Raw genomic sequence first — 22,697 nt, 5'->3', positions numbered from 1 at the left:
GGCATGTGTTTTTAAAAATGAACATATTCGCTGGGTTCAGCTAAATAAAAATACAGGGAGTTTCTGATCCAAGGCAGAAGGAACAATCTTAAAGAGCAAAGGAGACCAGCAGAGAGCAGACATGGTGTTCAATGACCACCAGTAAATGAATCTGGCCAGCGTTGGCCCTACTCCGCCAAACCTGGTCAGGTAGTGGAGTGAACACTTATCCCCGTGCATCCTCAAATTAAGAAATGGATTCCTTGCTTGAGCTCCCAGTCCTTTCAACGCTTTCAGGCAATGAGCCTGTCTCCAGAGTGAATGACTGAGTTTCCTCCTGGGGCATGAACTTTCAGAAAGAATTCACAAAAGCAGCCAGACTAGATGGCTGACATGGACGATGCTAGTCTCTCGACATCTGCCCAGATCTTTGGACAGCACCAGCAATTTGACTGTTGTAGTTTGGAGCACTGAAATTAAGTTCTGAAAGCACAGAGGAACCATTAAAACTAAGTTTTATCATAACTGATTTGGCAGCAAAACCCGAGGTGACCCAGCATGAGGTTCTTCTTGGTCTTTATTGATCCCACTTAATAGAACAAACTCTTAAGTTTCACAGCAGAAATCGAATTTGATGACAGGTGCAGCCCCAGACTCCACTGGGTGTGTTCAATAAATAGTACATGCATTGCATTGCTTTTCTAAATAATGGTATGGACACTTTACGGCCTTTCTAAAATCAGAAAAATGTGGAATATATCTGGTCTCAAGAGTTTGGGTAACTTGGATTCTATCCTAGATAGTTGTTGGGAGGGTTACACGAGAAAATGAGAAAAGATAAAACTATGTGTGAATTATAGTACTGGGCTTTAAGGTCTTGGTGAGTTGCAGCTACTGTGATTATACTTCGGTCACCAGAGAATGTTCAAGGAACTTGGCGGTATACATAATCATCTGTAGCATACTCCACGTTCAGCTTTAGAACCATCACACAGCCAGCTGTGCCCCTATAAGATACACAATTTGTACCTGCCTGCAGTAAAGGGAAACACTGTACACTCCTGAAGAAGAGCTCTCTCTTACCTGGGCCTGGGAGGGAATCCTTCCGTCAGTCACCCACACCAAGGTCTTCTACTGTGGAGGACTGAGGGCATCTCAAGTGAGACTTGGCCTCATTCAGCTCTAATTCAGCATGGAACAAAGGCACCAAGCTCTGGGTTTCCCTGGTGGCGCAGTGGTTGAGAGTCCGCCTGCCGATGCAGGGGACACGGGTTCGTGCCCCGGTCCGGGAAGATCCCACATGCCATGGAGCGGCTAGGCCCGTGAGCCATGGCCGCTGAGCCTGCGTGTCCGGAGCCTGTGCTCCGCAACGGGAGAGGCCACAGGCCACAACAGTGAGAGGCCCGCGTACCCCCCCAAAAAAAAAAAAAAAAAAAAAAGGCACCAAACTCTGCTGCCTGAATATTGTTCTGATATAAACATTTTTTTTCTATCTAGGAGTTTTCTTTGTGATATTGGGAGATAACGAAGGGAAAAGAAAAAAGACCCAGTCAATAAGCTTTATAATAATGTAATGAACATCACATGTGCAATTAATTCAAACTGACAACAGAAGTCAAAGCACCTTGGAAATCTTATTTTTATAAGATGTATAACTAACATATCTTTCCACATATTAAAAGACCTAAACAGACAGGTTATGGGACTCAATATCCACATCCTTTCCTTGACCACTCTCCAGAATGTCCCACTGGGCAAATTGTCTGACTTGGTAAATCAACTTGACACCTGGCATGAAAATGCAAACTAGTTCCAAAACCTAAGCGAATCATCACCTAACTAGCTGGGTTTCTCCGGCCTGCCTAGAACTTGGAAGTGAAACCAGGATATCTAATAATAGACACAGGCACTAAAGAGAGAACTGTCTGCTGATACCCCCCCTATGAAAAGACATTTTAACAGGTCTAAATTGTAACTTCGGTAAAATGTTTGGGTTTTCCTCCCAAACTCATTCCTCAAGGGCGTTTTACAAAAGTGCGTGGGTTACACCTTCAAATCAGACTTGTGCACCTGCCTAAGTGCTTCCTTTATTCTCTACTTCTAAGTACCATCAAGAGAAGGCCCACATGTGTTCATTCTTGGGAGCCTCTCCCATAAGCCAGGGCACTCGTCAAGATGGCAGCCGGCCTTTAGACGTACATAGAAAAAAAGCCGGTGGGATGGACTCAGGAAAGCAGGAAGACTTTTAATTGATCAATTCATGGATGAAGGCAGGACAGCTTGGAGATTTGTGGAGATAATTGGAAAATCCTCACTGGCTTCCCACTGACCACAGGATAAAGTCTAAAACCTAAAACCTTTGACATGATGTACATAGCTCTTCACTGTCTGGCTCCAAATCAACTTTCTTTTGCTTTGTTTTAAATCTCTTCCTTTAACCCACCCTAACTTTATTTAGGCACCTCAAACATGTCAAGTTCTCTTCCTCTGTAGGTGCCCTTCCTTCTAAATGGAACAATCTCCCCCACACCCTGAACCCAACCCAACTCCTTCAATTCAAAGCTTAGATGACAGTTTCCCAAGAAAGGAAGACTTTCCTTATCCCCCCAGTGAGGCGGTCTTCCTTGCTTTGTTCTTCCACAGGTCTCCACGCTTCTCTGTTATGAAACTGCCACCTTTGTTTGATGTTTCTGTTACTGAACTATAAGTTCCCTGAGGGCAGGGACTTTATCTGCCTTGTTCACTTCTGTATGAACAAATGCCACACAAACCCTATTTAAGTGGACCTTCTTCTGTTAAAAGTCATGCAAGAACCAACAAGATTCAATTTCCATATATTTTTTCCTAATAATCGGTCTTTGAAAATGATTACATCCTTTGAAAAATAGAAATCGCATCATCTTCCATCTCGAAAGGCAAGGGAACCAAAAGCAAAAAACAAGCATCTTTTCAACACCTGGGAAATGGTTGGAAAGCACTTCTCTTTCCTTATCACATCTTGGCTTCTCAGTGGATTTTACTTGCCTTAAGATTTCAGGATTCCAACATGTCACCAGCATAATTTCTACCAGAGGAGATGTTAAAAATTATATTTTTCATCACCTAATATCAAATTGTCACTCTGTGTCGTGCAATGACCCAGCTGAGTCACCTCTACTGGCATGAAATGGGGAGTAGTACAGCAGGAACTCAGCAACATCTCCATTCACAAAACCAGAGTTGGAGCCAGCTGTTCTGACCCTGGCCATGAAAGGTCCGGTTTGGCTGCTAAGAGTGATGTGTCAGCCTCCTTCCTGATCACGAACTTGGAAGCTGGCTGGCTAAGCATTACTCTAAATGTTTCCAGGCATGGATAGAAAAAAATTACCTTTTGCATTCAGTTTCTTTCAATCCAGGTTGTAATTCTGGGAAGCCCTGCCACCTACTTTCAATGTTCTGGAGGTAAATGTGAAGAAATGAGCTGCATACACGTTATCTATCATGACTGTGGTCAATGTGACAACCAGACCCAAGCAGGGTGCAGACTTGCATGGATGAACTACCATCTTACCAAAGGAGCAGAAATCAAGCCTATGGGGATGGGATATGGAGGAGGAGATCAGCATTAGCATAGGAGGAAGTACGGGGGAAATCGGTATGGGGCTACTGGGATGCTGAAGGCAGACATTAGGACTCTGTCCTGTTTTAATCCTGGCGGGAAGCCTGACGGGCCACAGCAGGTCAGGGAACTAGAGGAAAGTGTGGCGATGTCTTAATTTTTGTTTGTGTGCTAGAAGTAAAGTATGGAGCAATATGGTAAGGGGTTCAATTAGAGACAGAGTGAAGAAAACTGAAAATACTACTGAGCATATTCAGTGTAGAGAAGGTTCTATAATGAAATAATATAAAGGGAGGGCTAGGTAAGTGGAGCCAGCTGTAACTGATAAGAGAGCCATGGAATCTGCCTGCCATGTGAGCAGGAGTTGCTGAGATGCCTGCAGAAACTTCCTCCACCAGTGAGGCTGCAGGTTCCTATGCAGGCCCTTTACAATCACTTACTTGTGAAGCAGGCTCCCCAGACTGGGCTGAATTCAAGTGGTACCAAAACTTTTTTTAGGATACCATATAGAAAGCCCAGCTGGCATCTCTGTGCCAAGCCAGCCCACAACAAGACTTTAAAGTGAACTGGACAAGTAAGGATCTTTGGGAAAAGCCAGCCAGTCACTGTTAAGCATAGACAAAGAGCCTCTTCTGAAAGTTTTCTTTGCCTCAAACACTCAGCTGGCCATTGCTCCATGACCTGAAGGCATTTAAAAACAAATCAAGAGGGGCTTCCCTGGTGGCGTAGTGGTTGAGAGTCCGCCTGCCGATGCAGGGGACACGGGTTTGTGCCCCGGTCCAGGAAGATTCCACATGCCGCGGAGCGGCTAGGCCCGTGAGCCATGGCCGCTGAGCAGGCGCGTCCGGAGTCTGTGCTCCGCAACAGGAGAGGCCACAATAGTGAGAGGCCCGCATACCGCAAAAAAAAAAAAAAAAAAAAAAAAAATCAAGAAATTCACCATGCTCTCCCTCTTCCTGCTCCCTTCCCTTTCCTTCCTGAATAATTTAGTCCAAAAGCTATTAGGTGGGGCTGAACAAGATGAGTGTCTGCAGGGAGGGTGGGAGGAACCCCAGTGGCCCAGAGTGGTGTGCTGGAGCCAGAGCAGGGTGGGAAGGGACACGGGTGACCCAGCACAGGATGTTGCAGCCCAAGCTGGGGGAAGACAGTGTTGGTGACAGGAAACAGCAGTTGCCACCCAGAAAGTGACACCTGAACCCATGTTTGGTGAGGGAAATAGTAGATTGGTTCCATAAGGGGGGAGGGGTTTGATCAAATAATAAATATATTGAGGATAATAGGAGCCAGGTACCTTGTTGTCAAGGAGGAGGTTACAAACATGGAAAGAGAGAAAATGAACCCAGTGGTGTCAGAGTAGAATGAAAGGTATCAGGGTGAGCTCATGGTTTTCAAGATAGGTAGGTAGATAGATTGATTAACCAATCAACCAACTGACAGATAGATAGAATGTGTATATATTCTCTAATTCTGACCACTGAGAGTGCCGGAGAGCAGTGCCTATCCAACAGCAATGAGCACATCAAACACTCAGACTTTGGTTTCTAAATACCATTCTCCACTAAAAGGAACTAGTGCTCTTTGTTGAAAGGCTGATTTCAGGGTTAGGAAAGTATAAGATGAGATTGGAACATCTTGTGGCACCAGAAAGTAAAGATGTGCCCAAAGAAAAATGGGGACATGTCAAAAGGACACTGAAGTTAGCCTGAAAGGGCTCCTGTGAACCATATTTGAACAATTAAGGATAAAAATAACAATAGAAATGGATTATAACCCACTAAATATAATAGGAATCCATGAGACCATCTGTCATAGATAGATAGATAGATAGATAGATAGATAGATAGATAGATAGATAGGTAGGTAGATTTAAAGTCTGAAGAAGAGTGGGATAAAGATTACGTGGTACCAAAGCATCTCACCACAAAATATTTGTTAATTACAAAGGGAAAAAGTAACTATTATACAGAAGCCCTCAATCAAGCAATCAAAATTAGCATCAGGTGAAAAAAGTTAACATCTGCCCCTGTAATGGGACAAACTGACACCATGTACTACCTGACTGGATGCTGTAAGAAGAATAAGCATCAGTTCTGTGGTTTTCCTACCAAACAAGCATAACCTGAACATAATCATGTGAAAACATCAGGCAAACCCAAACTGAAGGACATTCTACAAAATTGGGGGTGATCAAGCATCATGTTGGCAATTTACTCGTAATTCAGAATAAAAAAGATATTTGTATTTAACTAGGGAACTTTCCTTTAGCTTTGAGATTATTTCAAATTTAAAAGTTAATAATGGGAAGAGTTAACTTGGGTTATTATAGATTTGATGGAAGCCAAGTGTCAATGGGCTTAAGATCTGGATGGACCAAGATAAATGCCAGTAATTATATGTTAAGGCAATACTTCTTAAATTATCTCTAGTGAAGGAACAGTTTTTCTCCCCAATCTATTATGGACCATCCATTAAAAAAATACAAAATCTCACACTTTCATTTGAGGACACTATCAAATTTCTCCAAGAGTTTTCAAACGCTTACTTCCTATGTCTGTACTTAGCATGGATCAGGAATAGTCATGAACTAACTAGCTTGAACCACACCTTGAGCAGCTCTTCTCTTTGGTAGGATGTGTGGTTCCCCAAGTGCCATCATGTCCAAATGAGAAATAAAAATTACTCGTCACAGTGCTATCCACAATAGTAGCAACAATAATTACCACTGTAATTAACATGAACCATCTATACAAAGTATTCAAGATAGGGACTGTCCAGGCAATGGGAGAAGATTAGAGGACTGTCTTTACATATAGTAACTCAACTTCTCCAAAAGGGTCACAGGACACAAATAGATGAGAGCACCTTGATTCCAAAGTAATTGCTTTATGGTGACTTAAAGAAAGACTTAAAAAAAGACAAATCCATAAAGATCAATTATACAGAAGATGGACAAAAACATCTTCTATGGGTCAATCTGCAACACCAACCCATAACTGTCATTGCTGGGAAGACACTCAGCATTCAGAAGGGGTTAGGAGAAGACATCCCCAAATCAGATAGGTCTGATTTAACTGCAGATACTGACATCAACAGAGTCCACCCAAGGGCCGACCCTGGGTCTGTGCCACACATAGCCTCTCCCTCAGCCAAGAGAGAACAATTCTCCACAGTAAACCAAGACCATAGCAGAAGGACAAGAAAGGAGCTATTACATCCTTTGGGAAATGGCAAACACCATCTAAGCTCAGGGTTCTTCCAGAGGACACTCTGACACTCCCAATGTGTGTCTCTGAACACTGAAATCCCCGTTCCAGTGTCCCCCTGACACCGATTCCAGCCACACACAGAGGAGGGTCCACATATATACAACCCTGAAAGCTGGAATCAGCAACACTGATTTCTGCAGCATGTGTCTCTGGTCCGTGGCACTCCACTTACCTGGAGCAGTTTTGTAGCACGATGTTCGGGAGGGCAGTGATGGGGCATTCTTTGCCTTGGGGCTCTGGGTACTCTGCAAGACTTGTCTCTGCCTCTTCAGCTCCTCTTCCCTTTCTTGGGCTGCTCGGATCTCTTCTTCGATCATGGACAAAGTCCGCTGCTTCCTGGACCTCAGCTTGAAGGGCCCAACCATCACATCGGACTCTTGAGTGGCCAGGAGTGAGGCTGTGCTTCTCAGCTCAGCTGCCTCTGAGTACTTGCTGAAGTAGCTCCCTTCCAGTCTGGTCTCCTCCATGTTTATTGGGCCACTGGTCTGCACTGCCGGCAGTGGCTGGGAGGGCCCCCTTTCCCTGAGAGCCCTGTCTTCAGTAGGCAGAATCTTTGGCAATACATCCCTTTTCTCTTGAACAGGGGAGGACACCTGAGGTGGTTCAAACATGCTCTGAGGCTTCTCTGAGCTGGAAGCCCCAGTTCCAGCTTCCTCCAGACTCGCTTGAGGTCCCTGCTGTTCTGCTCCACCCTTGTTGGTTTCAGACACAGCTCTGTCCACTTGCTCGGCTATGGCTTGTTGGATGGCATTCTGCACCAGAAGACCAGCCTGATATTCCAAGGGGTCATCAACCGACGGAGAGTCTCCCAGCGTGGACGAAGGGGAATAGAAACCATGATCACTGAATGACTTGGAGACACCTTCTCCTCGGCCCTCTGAGGGGTTGTCAGTTTGGGGAGTCTGGGGCAGAGAAAAATCAGCCAGCAAATTTTCCTGGAGGGCATTGGTTGTCTCATTGGAGGCCCCACTGTCACTGATGTTGTCCATGCTGAAGTCATTGGACAGGGTCTCCAGGACGGCGGTATCCTGGGACCTCACCGACAGCTCATCCAAGCCGGAGTCAAGTTCCTCTGGAGTCAAAGAGACGTTGACTGACCTTGAAAACTGATCCAAAATCCCAGGTTCGTCATCCTTGACCACGGTGAGGACAGCCCGGGCACTTGTAAACTCGTCATCCTCTGCCCACAGTTTGGATAAGGGCCCGCGTTTGGAGGGCTCACTGTACGGCCCTTCCTTCCCCTGAGGAACTGTGCTGCCCTGGCCCCCTCCTCCAGAAGACTGGTTCTCCAGGGCACAGTGGGCTTTCTGTCCCTTGGCTGCTGAGGAGTCTTCGGGAGGTCCCCCGACAGAAGCTGGTCTCGAGATGGTCAGTGTCTTGTCTGAGTTGACTGGCCCCAGAGGTCTGTAGAAGGGCTTGATGGAGAAGAGCCTGGGTGTACTCTGGCCCTTGGCCACTGTTTGCCTGGAATTCTCCATCAGCTGGAACTGTTTGCGAGCTGCAGAGAAGTCTATCTGCTCCGTGACGATGTCCTCCTTTGCGCTGTCAGTCACGCTGGAACGTTCTCGAGAGGACGCGGGGGCTGTGCAGAGCTGCGGGGCGGCCGGCTGCTGCCGTATCAGCAGCTGCTCTTGCTGCGCCCTCCTCTCCTTGCGCTCCTTGTACTTCTTGTGCGACTCCAGATGTTCCTCGTTCAGCTGCTCCTCGATGGTCTTTTCCTGCGGAGGGTTCCACCATTTGGCGGCGATGCCAGGATTCTTTTTCACAGCCTGATTCCGGATGAGTTCTCGCCTCTCCTTTTCCAGCTCCAGCATCTCTTCTGAAGGCCTCACTTTCCTGACGCAGTACTGTTCTTTCTCACTCTCGTCGTCCTCAAAGAGCTTGGAGGGCTTCTTGTCCTCGTGGAAGGCACGCAGCTCGAACTTGGCTTCCTTCTTCAGCGTGGTGAGCGTGAACTCGCCGTCTCGGGAGGAACATCGCGAGCTGGTGGAGGAGCTGGGGCTCACGGGTACCTGCAGGCTATTCCCCAGCAGGTCTCTGGGCTGGTCGGGGGGGCGGCCGTTGGCTCTTTCACCCTCTGCCATGGTGTCAGAGGTGCTCTGATGGAGCTCCAGGGGAGGGGGAGCCTGCCTGCCAGCCACTCTCTCGGTGGGTTCTGGCTGGACGGCCGTGTGGGCAGGTGGGCTTGGACTGCCCACCGAGATGGCTGCTCCAGGCTCTGGGGAAGACGTGCCGTTGTAGGTTCCGTCCACAGCAGAGTCACAGCAGCTGGCCTCCAGCACCTCGTCTAGATATCGGATCTCTCTGGCCACATCATTATCCAGAGATTCATGGTGATCAGCGAGGAGGCCATTGTGGGGGGGTGAGTAGAAAGGGGAGGGGTGGTCCATGGAATGTGGAGTCGAGGTGATTCCGGGAACACTCTTACATTCTGCAACAGAGACCTCAATTTCCATGTTTTTGTGATCTGGGGGAAGAGAGGTGGTGGCAGGCTCCAAGGGATTGCCACTACAGTTGTCTCTCTCGTTTTTTAGCCGTATATCATCCTCGGAAAGCTCGGGAGCCTTCTGGAAAAAAGAGAAAAAACAGAAGTCAGGGTTAGAGACCACATCGCTTATGGGTATGAACTTCAGACATTAGCTGATAACTAACTGGAAGGAAAATTGAAACCACAAGGACAGGATCTTTTGAATAGAAGTTTCTCTTCTAAAAAATCCTTTATATATTCATTTTGTTGCAGTAATGGGTACCTAAACCTTCTCAATTTTACAGATTCCATTTTGTTTACCTGGTGTCCAGAGAACTTTCAATAAATGCTAGTCCCATTTTTACATTAAAATTAAATTAGGGGGACTTCCCTGGTGGTCCAGTGGGTAAGACTCCACGCTCCCAATGCAGGGGGACTGGGTTCTATCCCTGGTTGGGGAACTAGATCACACATGCATGCCGCAACTAAGAAGCCTGCCTGCCGCAACTAAAGATCCCGCATGCCGCAACTAAACATGCCGCAACAAAGATCCCGAGTGCCATGACTGAGACCCAGTGCAGCCTAAATAAATTATAAATAAAATAAATAAATATATATATTTTAAAGTAAATTAGGATTTGGATCATCTGATGACATTGCTCAAATAATTTCTAAACTGGAAGAGATTATATAGCAATTGTATCCGAATTTTTCAAAAAATTTCATAGCAAACTTCTGCAGATATGTAACAGAACTATTTGTATGTCCCCAACTATAAAAAGAAGGTCGTTTGGCAGGAACAAATCTGGAAAACATGATTCTCAGCCAGATGTAATGCAATTATTCTGTAGACAGGAAACTTTTTGAAAAATCTTTCCAAAATAAAATATTGGAAAACAGTAGATCTCTTCAACGGCCCCTTAAGAGCTTCAGTGCCACACTGCCATGGCTGTAATTGACCATGTGCATTATAAACACAGAACCAAAGCCACTGACCACACAGTTCTGTTCTCAAAACAATGCTCCTTGGTTAAGGAGTGAAAAGCTAGTGGATGGTGGTCCCTCCCATCTAGTTCCTAAAATGCTTTGTATGTGACAGCTTCAATTTTGTGTTTAAACTAAAAAACTACATTTTCTTAATGTTTTTAAATGAATCATATTTTTCATCAGTTATCAATCTCACGTCACTTTATTTGGCATTAGTTAAGATTAATTTTCAAACTCTAGGATTTTTTTTTTTCATACCAAAGGACTCCGGTTTGTCTCAGATAATTCAGTGGCAAGTTGTGAGCTTAATTTGAGTTCCCCTTAAGGATTTTACTAACACTTTTATCAGCTTTGTTTCAAGTCTCAGGTCTATAGGGTGCCTGGTATTATTGACTTAACACAATGCAAAATTGCAATACGGTATAATTTTCCTTTACTTAAATTTAAACATTGTTAAAGGCTTAGAACATAATATTAAAATACCACCTTAGGTTGATTCTCAGGGGATTAATTTAAAAATCCTTTCAAGGAAAGTGAACAGTTATGGATTTGTTCATAATATCTAGAAAAATGTGGAAGTTCATGCTATGTGCTCTGCATTGCTGTCAGAATGTTGAAAAACTCTCATGGTCATCCATGAACTGGAAGGTTACCCATGAACTGGGGGTTTCCTTCACTGTGTTTCCCACATTCCTCTTTAGACTTAAAATCAATCAAGCAATATAAATTCCTTCCTTATAAATAGGCAACAATAATGAATATTACTTCTTTGTCAGCACCTTCTGGTCTCAAAGGATCTTCCAGCCTTGATCTGGTCTTTGTCAAAGTCTGGTACTTAATATTTTAACTTCCGCTATCTTTATTTTGTTTTTACTTCATTTTTGACCATTGTTAGCTAGTGGCTCTTTTGTCTTTAGAATGAACTAAAGAGGCATGGCAAAAATGTTGCTACTGTCCTTTAAAAAAAGTTAACTAAACTTTCTTTTGGTAAGGAGATTCAGTAACTTCAGTAACTTCTATGTCATTCAAGAATTACAGGAAATTTGAATGCCTAAAACTCACTGGCTGCCATTCAGTCTTCAAGAAAACCTAGGTCAAAATTAGCCTACCCCATGGAAAGTTATTAATGGAATAAGCTGACCAACAAAAAGAGACACCTTATTGCTATGGTGAAGTCAGACTATTGAACCACTCCCCAACTCCCGACGTCATTTGGCCAATGATTCTCTGCTAATATTCTTCATGGGAATAATAGAGCTTTCCTTCTAACTCTTTTGGCTTTTTTTTGGGGGGGGGGTGGAATAGGAAAATAATAGGAAGCTGCTCAGATTGAAATATGGTTAAAAATCATTGCTCTACTGAAATGGAAAACACTTTACAATAGTTGACATAAGAGGAAAGAGGACAATGTAACGTTAAAAGAAGGCAAATAATTAATTCTATAGATCATTTAGTCATTGATTCATTCATTAAAAATGCAGAAGGCTTGTTCTGTAGGGCATGGTGCAATTAACGGCAACAATAAATTCCAGGAGACAACACCCTTTTTCTTAACAAAAACTGGATTTCCCATACTTCCTAGGAAGCTGTAAGCCTATTTTGGGGTTTACTTAGTCTGGTCAGGTGAAGCGAAAAACTTGCCTATGTTAATGTCTTGTTGCTGATCACAGACATTGGAGTAACTGAGCCTATCTCCACAGCATCCCAGAGAACACTTTGTCAGCATTGTCCCTTTCTCCTGGATGCTTCACAGTCCCAGTGTTGGACGATGGAGGAGCTGATGCCCTACGGCTTTTTTTTTTAAGAACTGAAAAAACTGTATCAACTTTTTCCAAGGATACTTTCTGAACTAGCAACAACTGTCCTAATTCAAAAGTTTAAATATCTGAGAACAGCATTTGACGGTGCATTTTTGCAGTGTCAAGAAAACTAACTTTATCCTTGAGTCAGAAATGATGAGTTGTGTGTGCCATGTGTCAAATATTTAAAAAAGGCTAATTACAAGCAAAGTTTGGACTCCCAGTGTAATCTGAGGTGATTCCTTTCCAATACCTTAAAAAAAAAAAAATCTAGACACACTGGAGGGTATAAACAGGAAAGTGGCTCTCCTTCCTGTTAGTTACGTGGGGCCCCAGCTCCTTTCCACTAATTCAGAAAATTCTTACTGAGACTCGGTTCCATCCACCTCAGGAAGCAGCAGCTCTGAACCCTCATCAGGGTAGAAGTCCTTACAGAGGTAAACAACTCTGCATTGCTGACTTACAGTCCTGCCTCAGAGTTCCTGAGTTTTTGTAAAGTTAGGGAACAATTATAACCAACGAGCAAATTCCTGAGTTCTGTCTCAGCAGGAAGAATTTACCTTCGTGCAGGATGACCTGATGTGATCAAAGCCGCTGTTAACTATACCAGGCGAATGAAAGTGGGCTGGGATCCCCACCTTGTGAGGATCTGGCAAGAGTCTGCATTTGACGTCATTAAATGATGTCATGTTTAAACCAACAAATACTTATTGCTCCCTTTGAAGATAAGAAAGACCAGAATTTTCTCCGTGTTTCAGATAAGGTAAGCTTGATTCCAGATTCAGACAAAATGCACATTCATTAAATGGATTTTTAAGTCTTTTCTGAAATAGACTAAGCCCCAATGCAAAAAGCAGGAAGATATGAAAGAACCAGCAAACTGGGTTTTCAAAGGTCAGAGAAAAACCAGGGTGCTAAGGGGCGGGTGGGAGATCCTTGGATGGCCCCAGCTAACCCTCCAGGTGGAGCCCTAACAATCTGGCACGTAATACCTGCCGGCCTCCTGGCTTCCCAGAATAGCTAACAGCTGGTCAGGATGTCTACCATTTACTTTAAAATACTCAAGCAGACACAATGTAATAAGATGGCTGTGTGTGTCTGAAATTAGTTTAAATTACATTCCAGGAGCAAGACAGCCATCCTAATCCGGAGTATATACTCCAAGTGTGTTCAGCCAGGATCTAATCAGAAATCCCACCTTCCACAGGTGCCTGCCTTCCTCCCGGAGTTTAGCTCTAACTCTCAAGGGCCCCTGAGGCTTTTGCTAATTGGCATAATTAAGGTGAGAATAAAAGTTTCAGAGAACTCGAGAGACTTCCCAGGGTCCCCTGGCTAGTAAGTGGCACAGCCAGGACTTGAAGGCCAGTTCTTCCTAATTCTATCCCAGTATCTCAAAAGGTATTCTCAATGACTGGAAGCTTCCAGAACGACAAGGGAAGTATTAAGAAGGTGGATGGATCTGAAGAGCATTTACTCGGCTTTTGGGCTGATGGTCTGCACACCTCAATCTCCAGAAGTCAAGTAAGATTCACAATTTGGCTTCAGAAGTCAAGGACCCCTTTCCCCTCCTTATTCAGAATGGACAAGAGACAGACTCCCTGGAGACGTAGTTTCAGTTCCTACCTTCTGCTCTACCTGCAGGACCCTCCAGCTAGAAATGGAGGTGCTGGCCTCTTGCTCATTCTGGGAATTTGGCCTCTGAAGGGGGGGTCCTCTTCTTCCTCTTGATGACACCCCAGAGGCAAAATACTAAATCTCACATCCCAGTCATGGCAATGGACAAGGCTGCAACTCCTCCCCAGCACCAGAGTCAGCAGCACAGGTGGGATTCTAGAAGCCTGTTTGATTTGCCCAGAAAACACATCAGGGCCCTGACGCCTGCCCGACTTAGGTCATGGACGGCAGTGTGCTCTATCTTCCCAGGCTACCTGGGCCTGCAGCTAGGTGCATCAAGCATAGAAAGAACTTGAAGGAAATGCATTTTCCTTAGCAGGTCTGGCTGGGCCCAGGAAGACTCCAGAAAGGTGTCCTTTGCTACAAGGTCAAGCAAGAAGTAGAAGCTTCTGCTCACTTCACGTGTCTGCTGTTTGCCTCTTCCCTACCTCCCTACCCTGCTCTTGACAATGTCTGTCACCAACTTCCCAGTCTCCTAGCCTAAATGCACCGTGTGACCCAAATTATTCAAACATCAGGCGCCTGCTGCACGAGCAGGTTTCTCTGCTCTGAATAACCCAGATTACTTCCTACTAAAGCCACAATATTTAAATTAGAAATGCGTTTCCCTAGGTAATAGGTGACCTGACCCTTTAATCCAGTTATTTTTAAGTGCCACCAAAAATACAAACTCATTCTTGGCCTAGGAACAGGGGCACAGCTATGAAAGAAAACGTCCTTGTAGCTGTCAAACCAGAGGGCATCTCTGTTTTTCTTTCTTGTCCTCCCTCTCTTTCCTAAGTCGAGTTTTTAGGGCACAACTGCTGTGTTCCACAGGCCATGTATGGCTGTCTCTAGGGCACAACTGCTGCGTTCCACAGGCCACGCATGGCTGTCTCTAGGAAGGTTCGTGCGGGACTCTCTTTACTTTCTGGCTGAAGTTTCCGTCATGAAGGCAGATGGGAGGAGAGGGTGCAACCTGGCAGGGGGATGATGCTTAGACACCTGCAAGATGCCCGCACGGGTCTGCTGAATTTCACCAGCCTTGGAGGGACAGGGTAAAGCCACAGTCGGGAGGTCTGGGCGAGACGGACTCCTCACACCAAGGGAACCCGAGGAGTGTGGAAAGGGAGCACAGAGGCCGAAAAGGTCAAAGTGCATTCCTGCAAGGAGAGGCGTGTCCGGAGAACCTGTAGAGTGACAAGCCCTGTGCCGGGGCCCTGGGAGGTCCCTAGGATTCTGGGGTGGTCCCCACACTGCAGCAAGGAACTTACAGCCTTGGAAAGAGAGAAGACAGATTCACATAAAGATAGCACAGAGCACAGGCAGACAGACTGCTACAACAGTAACTGGAAAGAAATTTCCCACCCTGTTCAGGGTGACAGATGGTGTAGGCTGAAAAGACTGTATGAAGGAGGCTGGGAGCACCAGCGTTCCTCAGCAGCTGGCCTGTGGCTCAGACCCCCCCCACTAGAGAAGCCGCTGGGACTCTGAGTGGTCCCTCCACCCACCCCTGTGAAGGCACAGAGTGGGAATGTCTGAGGATGGCTTGCTTCCTTTGTTGGGCTTCGGGCCTCTGGGCCAGGAAGTGGAGGGGAGTGACCCCAGTGATAACCTGGGCCGCATTCCAGTCCCAGGCAGAATTTCCTTCCCACTCCCCAGCAGAGCTTCTTCCGGCCTGTAGAACCAAAGGCTGGTGTTGATCGTGGGAAGCCGGGAGGTGGGCCACTCCCCAAGGAGGCCAGAGACCCTTCCTGGCTGATGAGAAGCAGACCTAAAACCCCCAGCACTCTGGGGTAGTTAAAGCTAAAATTAGACCAGACGGGCTCAGGGATAATGACATGACCCTCAATAAAGGGGGATAACACTAACAGCATCTCTGGGGTTTCCTTCCTCCTGCCTTGAAGCCATTACCACTAAATGTGTCTCAGACGGTTCTAAAAAGAGCTTCCTGGGCTTCCCTGGTGGTGCAGTGGCTGGGAGTCCGCCTGCCAATGCAGGGGACACGGGTTCGTGCCCTGGTCTGGGAAGATCCCACATGCCACGGAGCAACTAAGCCCGTGTGCCACAACTACTGAGCCTGTGAGCCACAACTACTGAAGCCCACACACCTAGAGCCCGTGGTTCACAACAAGAGAAGCCACCGCAATGAGAAGCCCACGCACCACAGTGAAGAGTAGCCCCCGCTCGCCTCAACTAGAGAAAGCCCGCGTGCAGCAATGAAGACCCAACGCAGCCAAAAATAAAATAAATAAATTTTAAAAAAAGATTATTAAAAAAAAAAGTTTAAAAAGGCCTTCCTGTTCTTCTTACAGACCCAGCCCTTCTTTCTGAGAGCTTCTATGGTATTGGTCAACACAGCAATCACCCTCCTGCCATTCTCTCTGGCTTAGGCCTCAGGTACAGGCTTGCTGACGATGGGGTGAAAACACTTCTGGAAACCCCTTCCACTGGAAACAAGGCTGGCCTATGTCTTGACTCACTCACGATCCTGGTGAAGAAGTGGTCCCTTTGTAACATAAGGGAGTCTCCCCAGCACCACAGCCTGCCCTATTAATAGCATCCACTGAAAAGTCAGTGGCTCAGATGTGAGGTGTTGCACATGTGGAAACTGTTAAGGTGTGGTTAGATGAACACATTTACAGATTAGGCTCTCTCTGAAAGAAACTAAAGAGGGTGTGTGTGATGGAGGTGTGATGGGAGGAGGTGAGGAAGGAAGCTGCTGCCTTTTCTGCAGCCACTGGTGAAAAGCTTGTTTCTTTCAGTCACTTGGAGATCCATTCCCTACCAAAGGGACTGAGAACGCCTGGGAGATTTCAGGGTTTCCCCTAGATGAGGAGAGATGCCTCATTTCAGCTCCAAGAAAGGCAAGTTTCGCTTCTTCCTCGATGCAGTACACCCCATGCTCTATCAAGGAGTCCTAAGATGCTCTTCCCACCAAAGGCCCTTTTCACTGTGAAACTATTTTACAGGACAGTCCCCACCTCCAGAATAAACCAAGGTCAAGGCCACAGAGGGAACTCTGGCTCCCACAGCCTGAAATTTCTGGGGTAACTGATTCTGCTGAAAGCAAAAGCAAGCCTGGCTTCAGTTCTTTATAACTTAGCTGTGTCCTTCTCGGTTTTAAAATAGTTCGGGATCTTGGATTCATGCCCGGACAACCAGTAATGGCACAGAGCAAAAGCTGGGCTCCACCGTGGACCCGGGAAAAATCCACTATGTGGAGGCAGAGCCAGGAGAAAAGAGAAAACCGTGCCAGAGGCTTTTGAGATTAACTCTTTGTCCACAGATGAGTCTGTACTTAGGAACAGAGCTGACGAGCTTCTCTTCCCATGGCCCTGGGTCCCACAGGAGACAGGCATACACGTTCCTCCAGAAGCCCCAGGCCACTCTGTGAACGTGGCAAGTTCTACAACAAGGCCTTGTAGATTAACTACATACAAGGTGATAATAAGAAAACCCGTCATCAGAACAGCTACGTCACTTGGTTCTGCTGCGGAAAAGGACACAGACACACACAGACACACACACACACTCATGCACCACCTTCAAAGCATTATCTGGCAAAGGTGATGTGTGCATCTTTGCATCTTTGCCTGCAGTGTATGTGTGTGGTGGGGAGCTCCCGCTCTGCCCTTTAGCATGAAAGCTGGGAGTCTGACAAGATTAGCAAGAAGAGAAGCAAGTCTCCAGTCTGAGCCCAGCTGCCCACTCTCTCTCCAGCAGGAAAGGCGTCCACAGTGTAGCCCCGAAGTCCCCACTCTGAGTCCCTCCTCCACAAAGACTCTGGCCTCACAAGGGAACCCTCTCCTTCCAGATTAGAAAGCAAAGGACCGTAAGCTAGGTCAGCAGACTCGGCTTACCCTGCCCGGAGTGCCCACTTCACATGTCCCCGGTCAGAATCGCCTCTTTTTCCAGGCAGTATCCTGTGCCCCGGCTCAAGCTGGACAAATTCCTTCTGAGCCTCCTGCAGAAGACTGTGAAGTCACAGCTGACCCTCCTTCTTCTGCTCCCTCAAAGGCCATTCACACAAAGAAGGACTTTAACCCCCTTCAAAGAGACCTGGCCCCTCCCTAGCTGGCCCGAGCCTGGAGGGCAGCAGCCGGTCAGCCAGAAGCAGCTCTCGTTCACGCCTGGCGCCCAGGGCTGCATGGGCAGGTGGGAGCTTAGTGGTGCTGAGATGAACCAGTTAGGGCTGCCTTCTTGGAAAGTCAGAGGTGGGCCTTGGGCAGGTAGGGAATTAATATCCTGGTGATGCTAAAGGCAGCAAGAAAAACCTGACGGACCCCAAAGATCCAGTTAAATGGACTTCATCCAGTTAAATGAACTTTTTAGGACAGCTTCTATATGTGTGTGTAAAATAATAAATGCTCACTGTAGAAAATTTGGAAAATAAAAGTTACTCATCCTCACTCCACACAGAGGAAAGCAGTTAATGGTTTACTGCATTCATGCAGTCTCCTTTTTGGAAACATGTAATTTAATAGAGTTGAGACCACACTATATGCAATTTGTAGCCAACTTTTTTTCACTTCACATTATCTCACAAGCACTTTTTATGTCCTTTGATGGTGGTGGTCAGATATATTTTAAATGGTTACATTGTGTCCCACGCTGAAGTGGGACAGAATTTGAAGACAGGGATGAGTGCTCTAATTTCAAGGAATCTCTGGGGGAAGTGGTTTTTCCTCTCTCAGGGCTAACTAGTATCTTCTGCCACAAAGAAAACAGACCCACATGTGCCCTGGGGAGACATAAATGCCACAAATATATCCCTCACTCTTTCGCCATAGAATCAGACCCCCAGCACCACACACTAAGGCTCATGTTAATGAGCCTTAGTGTTAATGACTGGTTCCCAGAGCTGCTCCAAGGTGGACGAGCCTCCACCCACCTGATCCCCCGGAACTCTGGGTTGACCTGGAAAGTCTGGGGCATAATTTAGGATTTTGGCTGAATGGAAAGCCAATCAGAATTCCAGGGCCATGCAGAACTCATTTTCTTCAGTAAGATTTTAGAAAGGACAAAGAGAACTGAGATTCACAGTAAACTGAATAGAAAGAGGAGGACAAATGCCAACCGTGGTCCTGTGGGGCAATCTATTTGGGACCAGTTTGGGACCAGTTTATCCTGGTGAAGCAGGCGAGCAGCTCAAAGACGGTGGCAGCCCAGCATCGCAGACCCCCTGTGACTCCCCCGGAAACACAAGTCTGGGAAGGAGTCATCAGAGTGGATGGAGCCCAGGCAGGCTCTTTTGAAAAGGAAGTTAAATGTATACTATACTTTACAACTATTTACAACATCCAAGCGGCATTTTTACTGAGCTGAAATTTATTTAGAAATATCCAGGAGTTTCTCAGTGACTGGGTGATACCAAGTCACCAGGGAGCGTTATGCTACGGAAACTCTTAAGTTACGCCACCCTTTGGAATAATCGGAATGTTCTGCTGTAAGGCCAAAGGCATTTCAAGATACTACTTAACGGTCTAAAGTAAAATGAGGAGGGGAAATCACACACCCAGAGTGGCATTGCTCTGCTCAGGTATGATAAAGCGAGCAGGGCCCTCCATGAAGAGGTGCTTTCAAGCCAAGAGGCAAGAGTGGTACCCAGGACCTGCTACATAATCACACCTGCCCCTCTGCCCCCATGAGGAGGTATGTAAAAACTTGTTTTAAATCTGCCCTGTTCGCAAAAGAGGAAATTGTAGGTGCTCTTATTAGAGTACTATTATCTAAGCAATAGGCACACTTCTGACTGGAGTCTGAGGTGTCACGGTTTACTACACATACACGCACACACACACCTATACATACGTGCACATTGTTATGAGGTGAGTTGGGTCCCCCCCACCCCAACTTCATAAGTTGAAGTCCTAACACACAGTACCTCAAAAGGTGACCCTGTTTGGAGATAAGGTCTCTACAGAGGTCATCAAGTCAAGTGATGTCATTCAGGTGGGTCCTAATCCAATGTGACTAATGTCCTTATAAAAAGAAGAGATTTAGGGGGCTTCCCTGGTCGCGCAGTGGTTGAGAGTCCACCTGCCGATGCAGAGGACACGGGTTTGTGCCCCGGTCCGGGAAGATCCCACATGCCGCGGAGTGGCTGGGCCCGTGGGTCACGGCCGCTGAGCCTGCGCGTCTGGAGCCTGTGCTCCACAACGGGAGAGGCCACAACAGTGAGAGGCCCGCGTACAGCAAAAAAAAAAAAAAAAAAAAAAAAGAGGAGATTTAGATACAGAGGCATACCTAGAAGGAACGTGAAAAGGCCGAGAGAGAAGTCAAGGGTCCATCAGCCAAGAAGAGGGGCTGGAACGTCCCTTCCTACGGCCCTCGGACGGAGCCAACTCCACCGACGACACCCTGGTTTGACACGTCTTGCTTCCAAACCGTGCGACAATAAATTTCTGTTGCTTAAGCCACCCAATTTGTGGGACGCTGCCACGGCAGGCCTAGCAAACCAATACACACGCTCACACATACACACGGACACACACGTGCACACACACACATGCATACTCATCACTCCTATTCGTACACACATGCCCCCCTCCCTCCGGCTGCAAAAATATGATGGAATTAGGAAAAACGCTCTGTGGCAAAGTCACAGTGACTTGCTCCAGAACAGTGGTTTATCCTCAGAGGTAGAGGGAGAAATTCAACTGGTAAGCTAGACGGGGGCTGCAAAAGCACGAACTGAGCCACCCGCATTGGCTGGCGGTGAGGGGGGTCTCCCTACAGGCAGGAGCAGAGCGGAATGCAGCAGCACCTATACGTCGAGGCTGCACATCCATCCTCCTCCCTCCTGGCTCTGAGCTTGGGGTGGTTTTTTGGAGTTTACGAAAACAACTGTCTACTGCCAGTTTAATTCTCTAGCTGCTGTAGCCTGATCTGCTTTAGTTTCTGAGGGTGCCTTGCACTGGGAGAAAGGAAGTCATTTGGAAACTTGCTTGGCTGGGAAGCAAAGTGCAGTTTGTGAGGACCTAGCAGCTGGGGTGGGAAGGTCATCCATGCTACTATGATCATCCCTCAGTGAAGGTCCACTGCCCACCTCCTGGGGGCCAGTCTGGGTCACACACCCTCAAATACCTTCTCTCTGTGCTCCCTTCACCAGCTGCAAGGTGGGGATTCTCACCCATGCCACCGAGGGGTGGGCCCCAGCCTAAGGAGCCTCTTCAGGGTCACACAGCTGGTCAGGAACAGAGGTCTGGCTGGAAGCCAGGAATCCCACCCACAGGGCAGGGCTCTGCCCCTGGAAGGCATCCTGGTTAGTTCAGGACAGAGCAGATCCAGGAAGTATGCAAAGGATCAAAAGGGAAAAAATTTAAAAGCAAATGCCAGGCAGCAACAGACTGTCTGTGAAACCATGTGCCTGCTTCTCCATGACCCTGGGAAGGCCAGGCTTTTTTTTTCTGGGTCTTAGTTTTCTGGTCTGTAAAATAAGAGAGCCAAACTAGGTGAACCCCCCAAATGCTCCTCCTTTCTGCTCCTGACCTCTGTCGTTCTGTGACGTTAGCATGAACCTTGGGCAGAGGTGAAGTCTAGGGTAGTTCTGAGTCTGGTAACGACACGGGCAGAGTCGAGAAAAAGCCAGCCAGCAAATGGGGACAGCTGCTTCCTTTGAAACTGCTTGATGCTTTTGCCAAGAGAGATTTCAAGGGTTCCGGGAAGGAACTCCGCTCCATCTTAGACATTCCCCTTGTCAGAACTTTATCTCTTTAGTTGAAGGAGTTTATTGTGCTAAATGGAGCCATCCCATTTATGTACCATTAGCGTGATAGAATGTTCCAAAATGGATCTGCTGAGATCACAAGGAACTAGATGCAAGCAGGCAAGGTGGAGGGACTGCCTTCAAAAATGGTCCTACCCAGGGCTTCCCTGGTGGCGCAGTGGTTGAGAGTCCGCCTGCCGATGCAGGGGACGCGGGTTTGTGCCCCGGTCCGGGAAGATCCCACATGCCGCGGAGCGGCTGGGCCCGTGAGCCATGGCCGCTGAGCCTGCGCGTCCGGAGCCTGTGCTCCGCAACGGGAGAGGCCACAGCAGTGAGAGGCCCGCATACCGCAAAAAAAAAAAAAAAAAAAATTTTTTTAAATGATAAAATAAAATAGGAGCTTGTTTACCTGAAAGAATCTCTAATTGGAGTGAAGTGTGGGAAACTAAGACATAACCAGCCCTTAATTTATTGAGGGAAAATGGATGAGAAGGGAAGAGAATAGTGACTTCCCTTAAAAGGCTGTAGGAAATCTAGACTCAGCAGCACCTCCCAGGTGCTCAGGACCCTGAAAGCCAAAGAGCAGGGATGGGAAGAACACACGAGGATGTTTGGACCACCCAGCTATGTCACACACCACGATCGCATTTATTCCTGTAAGAAACATTATTCTACAGAAAAAGAAATTGTTCACCAACTTCCAAGCCCTTCCCTTCTCATTGCACCCTGCAGTCTCCCAGTGTACCCTCTGCCTCTGATACTGCTCAAAAAGAAGGCTTTAGAAGGGAGGAGGATCTGGAATCGTAATATATGGTATGCTTCATTCCAGAACCAGATGAAGCTGGTGGTGACCTTGTAAGGGAAAGGGTCTGATTGCCAATACAGGGCTCCAGTGCAGAGCCTGACACGCACCCCATTTCCACTCTGAGTCTGTTGTGGGTCCTTCCATCAAGGATCATAGACTCAAAAGGTCCCTCTGCTTGCTACCTCAGACACTATACCCTTATCTTCCGCAGGAATATTGGTGCCATTATGGTGCTTCAGGGACACAAAGCTTTAAGAAATGCACCGATCGCAATCTTGTCTAGAACAGTAAAAACCTGCAGGCAATGAAAATGTGCAGTCATAAAAATCAGCACCTGAAAACTGCAATTTGCTGAACTGATGGAATGCTATGCAACCTTTAGAGAGCATATTTTCAAAATTGCATGGCAACCTGGAATGATGCTATGTTAAT

General features: G+C 46.7%; 1 protein-coding gene across 2 annotated transcripts in view; it reads right to left on the bottom strand.

Moving 5' to 3' along the window:
* The window catches only part of PALM2AKAP2 (PALM2 and AKAP2 fusion), a gene marked incomplete at both ends in the record, with an annotated part of 349,406 nt that overhangs the window by 20,763 nt on the left and 305,946 nt on the right, over window positions 1-22,697 (bottom strand). For both annotated transcript variants that reach the window (XM_079707064.1, XM_079707065.1), the window contains one exon: window positions 7,016-9,410. In XM_079707064.1, the coding sequence (XP_079563190.1) occupies window positions 7,016-9,410 (2,395 nt within the window). The remainder of the gene's footprint in view (window positions 1-7,015; window positions 9,411-22,697) is intronic.

This window comes from Hyperoodon ampullatus (assembly GCF_949752795.1).
Source record: "Hyperoodon ampullatus genome assembly, chromosome: 6".
NCBI lineage: Eukaryota > Metazoa > Chordata > Mammalia > Artiodactyla > Ziphiidae > Hyperoodon > Hyperoodon ampullatus.
Note: the sequence above shows the minus strand (reverse complement) of the source record. Positions and strands in the feature narration are given on the sequence as shown.